The sequence below is a fragment of the Salvelinus sp. IW2-2015 genome, unplaced genomic scaffold (assembly GCF_002910315.2).
Source record: "Salvelinus sp. IW2-2015 unplaced genomic scaffold, ASM291031v2 Un_scaffold5382, whole genome shotgun sequence".
Classification (NCBI taxonomy): Eukaryota; Metazoa; Chordata; class Actinopteri; order Salmoniformes; family Salmonidae; genus Salvelinus; species Salvelinus sp. IW2-2015.
In genome coordinates, this window is record NW_019946647.1 from 41,374 (window position 1) to 47,009 (window position 5,636).

Consider the following 5,636-nt stretch of genomic DNA (forward strand, 5'->3'; position numbering starts at 1 on the left):
AGAAGGTTATTTTCTGTGTGTGTGGGGGGGTTGTCCGTTTTGGTGGCCCCCCAAAAAATATCATCAACACCAATTCACTTAACAAATAAATAAAAAAAAACATGGTTTTGAAAATGCATTATTGATGGTGAAACAACAAGATTTCCTTTTCATTAATGGTAAAATACTTGAATGTAATGAATGTATGTGCAAGTTGTCCATAACAAACACGTGCACCAACAGCGTAGGTAATAATAAAAGGTGACAGGGTGTAGCAAATCAGAACGGGTGCCATGAAGAGCAGTAAAAGGTTAATAAAATGGTCAGAAAGTTAAAAAAAAATACAAATATAGAGAAAAAAATAACAAAAATAATATGACAATTCAAGTAAAACAGGATTTTGTTAAGTTAAAAGACAATTGAAATCCCTTAAGTGAAGAGTGAAGATGAGGTTAATAAAACACACATCTGTTATTCACAGAACGAACAAAATAGTTTTAAGACAAAAAAATAAAATAGAGCCTGGTTTCGGTTTACAAAACAGGAGGTCAAAATGATATACACAACAACGGAAGTAAATCGAGAAACTGAGTAGATAAAATACTGTGAAAACAGGCGACTTAAAGACTAGGCTGTCCTCTACAGTCGAGTATTATTTTGATATTTAAATAATATACAGCCTTTTACTATGATACAAAGTCTCTGTCTCTCAGACAAGGCTTCATGTGTTCACAACAAATACCCACGTGGCAACAATAAGCAGGAACCTATAGTAACCCCAGGAATCTACCCCTATGTGCAAACCATGCCAATCAACAGTATTGATCAGGGTCCGTGATTGTACCGTTAGACAGACGGTCAGTGTCAATCTCTTACAGCTTGGCCTCTAACGTCACCACGATTAGAAGAGCCCTCCATGTCGTTATTATCATTGGTTGATTGGATAAGACCGCTCTCCTCTCCTTGTATTCCAGTATGGCTCCCATTGGAGGGCTTCTCAGTTCGAGGTTCACCAGTCTATCTGTACACTACAACAAAAAACAACACATTCAACCACAGGAGAACTCTCACAGTAGACGYACCATACATGTCTATACACATGCATTGTGGTCGGATGGGGATTGATTGACTTCACTGGATCGTCTCTGGTCTTGAAGCCCATGAACTGTGTCCCAAAATGTACCCTATTCCCTATATAGTGCACTACTTTTTTTTTTTACCAGGGGCCTATGGGATACCCTATAGGACCTGGTCAAAAGAAGTGCACTAAAAAGGAGTCATGTAAAGCTCTCTGTCTGAGGCACACTACTGTCTGTAGAGTTCTCTCTCCTCTTCTAGTCTAGTTCTGGTGAGTCCGGAGGACAGTCCTCCCTGCGTACCCAGATGTCCTTAGCTTCCCCCCTAGACCCCTGGTCATCCACGCTCACCCCAACCAGAGCACACTGCTTCCCCAGGTGGGGGAGCCTCATCTCTGGGGTAGTGGTCCCCATGGCTCCCTGGGGCTGGAGGTGTTTAGGGCCCACCTCTTTGCCTTCTTCTCCCAAGGACAGGGCCCCTACAGGCCCTTCAAGGTCTGCGGTGGATGGAGGTTCAGAGGAGGGTCCTCCGACAGACTGGCAGAAATCGTCATCGTCACTAAGGATGTCTGTCTCTTTAACGTCTCCTCCTCCTTTCACCTGCGCCTCCTCCTCGTAGCGCTCCAGGTCAAACTGCTCCTCCACCCAGCGGTCTGTATCCCCTGTCTGCACCTCGCCCCGTCCCTGTCCTTCCTTTTGTCCCTGTCCCTCAGGCTCTTCAGGGGACARTGGGGACAGAGGGGACTCCTGGTCCGGYTCGCCGTCGAAGACGATGTCTGTGTCGATGGTGAAACGGTTCCTCACCAGTTTCCTCCGGCCCAGGGTCCGCGCCGGGTCTGACACTGCAGAAGGAAGACAGACACATATCATGGTTTCAGTGGGATGAATTGATTATATAACCTTGCTTCAACATCAATGTTTTTATTTCACCTTTTCTTTAACCAGGTAGGCCAGTTGAGAACAAGTTCTCATTTACAACTGCGACCTGGCCAAGATAAAGCAAAGCAGTGCGACACAAACTACAATACAGAGTTACACATAAACAAACGTACAGTTAAAAACACAAAATAAAAGATAAATAGAAAAATATATGTACAGTGTGTGCAAATGTAGAAGAGTAGGGAGGTAAGGAAATAAATAGGCCCTAGAGGCGAAAATAATTACAATTTAGCATTAATACTGGAGTGAATAGATGTGCAAATGATGATGTGCAAGTAGCGATACTGGGGTGCAAAAGAGCAAGAGGTAAGTAATAATATGGGGATGAGGTAGATGAGGTAAGATGAGGTATAATATAAACACAGCATAAGCTAGATGTTAGCTTTTACCTGCTTTAATCATCCTGCTCACGCCACCCTCCATCCCAACCTCCACACCTCTCCCGACAGCACCCAACCTCCACACCTCTCCCGACAGCACCCATCCTCCACACCTCTCCCGACAGCACCCATCCTCCACACCTCTCCCGACAGCACCCATCCTCCCAACCTCTCCCGACAGCCCCAACCTCCCACACCTCTCCGGACAGCACCCATCCTCCAACCTCTCCAACAGCACCCATTCTCCCACCCTCTCCGAACAGCACCCATCCTCCACACCTTCTCTCGACACACCCATCCTCCCACACCTCTCCCGACAGCACCCATCCTCGAACAACTCTCCCGACAGCACCCATCCTCCACACCTCTCCGACAGCACCACATCCTCCACACCTCTCCCGACAGCACCCATCCTCCACACCTCTCCCGAACAGCACCCGCATCCCCCCCTCTCCCGACACACCCAATCCTCCACAACTCTCCCGACAGCACCCATCCTCCACACCTCTCCCGACAGCACCATCCTCCACACCTCTCCCGACAGCACCCATCCTCCACAACCTCTCTCGACAGCCACCCATCCTCCACACGCTCTCCGACAGCCACCCCATCCTCCACACCTTCTCCCGACAGCACCCATCCTCCCACACCTCTCCCGACAGCAACATCCCTCCACACCTTCCGACAGCACCCCATCCTCCACACCCTCTCCCGACAGCACCGCATCCCTCCACACCTCTGCCGACAGCACCTACCTGCTCTGTTCATGGCAGGTCTGGCTCCTTTCAGGGCACAGAGGCGTTTCCTCCGAAGGGACATACTGCTGGTTGGGAGGTAGAGACTCTGTCTTCATCAGCTGACGTCCGTTGTTTATTCCCTCAGGATGGATGACTGTCTTCAGGAAGTCCTTCTTACTGCCACAGAACTGGATAGACAGAAGTGGATTTTAATTGGTTGGATAATTAAGACAATTTCCTCAGATGTTTGAGACATATATAGGTCAACATCCCACAGCATTAATCAGCGTCAACGAGCTTCCGCCTCTTACAGCGCGCTTTGGGCATCAATAAATTAATTAAATATGAAAACAATTCATGTGTTTAAAATTTAAAAACTATTAAAAGCTATCGATGTGGGACTGACAGACATCAGGTGGTCAAATAAGATCAGGAGGCCTCACCTGCACACAGGTGAAATATCCTCTCCGGCCGTCCTTTGACTCGGACTTGACGTGGACGATCTCACACACGGCAGAGCCTCTCCTTCTGCACGGAACAACACCACACACACACACACACACACACACACACACACACACACACACACACACACACACACTAGTTATAACCTCACGTACAGAACAGCTCATCTGTAGTCATTCATTATCTTCATCTCACTCAATCATATGTCTATTCAGACAGAGAAGGACATTACAATCATATGTCTATTCTGACAGAGAAGGAGATTACAATCAAATGTCTATTCTGACAGAGAAGGAGATTACAATCAAATGTCTATTCTGACAGAGAAGGAGATTACAAAATTGTGTCTATTCAGCCACCCCAGTCATAGACTGTTCTCTCGACTACCGCACGGCAAGCGGTACCGGAGTGCCAAGTCTAAGACAAAAAGGCTTCTCAACAGTTTTTACCACCAAGCCATAAGACTCCTGAACAGGTAACTAAATGGCTACCCGGACTATTTACATTGTGTGTCCCCCCCCAACCCCTCTTTTACACTGGTGCTACTCTCTGTTTATCACATATGCATAGTCACTTTAACCATACCTACATGTACATACTACCTCAATAAGGCTGACTAACTGGTGTCTGTATGTARCCTCGCTACTCTTATTTTCAAATGTCTTTTTACTGTTGTTTTATTTCTTTACTTACCTACACACACCTTTTTTTCGCACTATTGGTTAGAGCCTGTAAGTMAGCATTTCACTGTAAGGTCTACACCTGTTGTATTTGGCGCACGTGACAAATAAACTTTGATTTGATTTGAGAGAAGGAGATTACAAAATTGTGTCTGTTCAGACAGAGAAGGACATCACTAAATCAATACAGGAATGGTTGAATTTTAAGAGTTTTCAGTACCAGTCAAAAGTTTGGACACACCTACACATTAAAGGGTTTTTCTTTATTTTTACTATTTTCTACATTGTAGATTAATAGTGAAGACATCAACACTATGAAATAACACATATAGAATCGTGTAGTAACCAAAAAATTGTTAAACAAATCAAAATATACTTTATATTTGAGATTATTCAAATAGCCACTCTTTGCCTTGATGACAAGTTTGCACACTCTTGGCATTCTCTCAACCAGCTTCACTTGGAATGCTTTTCCAACAGTCTTGAAGGWGTTCCCACATATGCTGAGCACTTGTTGGCAGCTTTTCCTTCACTCTGCGGTCCAACTCATCCCAAACCATCTCAATTGGGTTGAGGTCGGGGGATTGTGGAGGCCAGGTCATCTGATGCAGCACTCCATCACACTCATTCTTGGTAAAAGAGCCCAAGAGAGAGATGGGCGGGTATCTGTCTGTTGGGGGGGCGGTATCTTCTGTTGGGGAGGGCGGGTATCGTCTGTTGGAGAGGGGTATCTGTCTGTTGGGAGGCGGTCATCTGTCTGTATGGGGGGCGGAGTATCTGTCTCTGGGGGGCGCGGGTATCTGTCTGGTTTGGGGGGGGGGGTTATTGTCTGTGGGGGGGGGTATCATCGTTGGGAGGGGTAGCTGTCTGTTTGGGAGGCAGTTATCCGTTACTTGGGGCGCGGGTCAGCTGTCTGTTGGGGACGGGCTATTGTTCTTGGGGGGCGGTATAGGTGTTGGGAGCGGGAGCTGTCTGTTGGGAGGAGCACACGTTTCATGTTATTGGGGGGCGGTAGCTGTCTGTTGGGAGGCGGGTATCGTGTGGGGGGGTACTGTTGTTTGGGGGCGGGTATCTGTCTGGTATCTAAGGTCTGTCTGTGTGTTTCAGGGTGGCTCCCATGAGTGTCGTAGTCTCGTGAGACGCGACTTCCGTTCCGTCACATGATCATCACAAGACAACCTCCAAGTCGGAGCCTCAATACCAAGGTATGTTCAATATGAACCCTCAATAACGAAGGTGCGTACAGAGCCTCAATACAATGTAACGTATAGAGCCCTCAATAAGTACAGTACAGTAAGAGCCTCAATAAGGTACAGTTTAATATGAGCTCAATAACAAGGTACAGTTTTATAGAGTCAATCCAGGGTACCGTTACTATAG

General features: G+C 46.7%; 1 protein-coding gene across 1 annotated transcript; it reads right to left on the reverse strand.

Moving 5' to 3' along the window:
- Positions 1-726: 726 nt before the first annotated feature.
- On the reverse strand, positions 727-3,641 carry LOC112078197 (rho guanine nucleotide exchange factor TIAM1-like). Its single transcript, XM_024144503.2, has 3 exons — positions 3,555-3,641; positions 3,130-3,299; positions 727-1,897 (listed from the first exon to the last, which is right to left on the reverse strand). The coding sequence occupies exons 2-3, from the start codon at positions 3,191-3,193 to the stop codon at positions 1,314-1,316; spliced, it is 648 nt and encodes a 215-aa protein (XP_024000271.1). The 5' UTR covers positions 3,194-3,299; positions 3,555-3,641; the 3' UTR covers positions 727-1,313.
- Between the last annotated feature and the right edge of the window lie 1,995 nt (positions 3,642-5,636).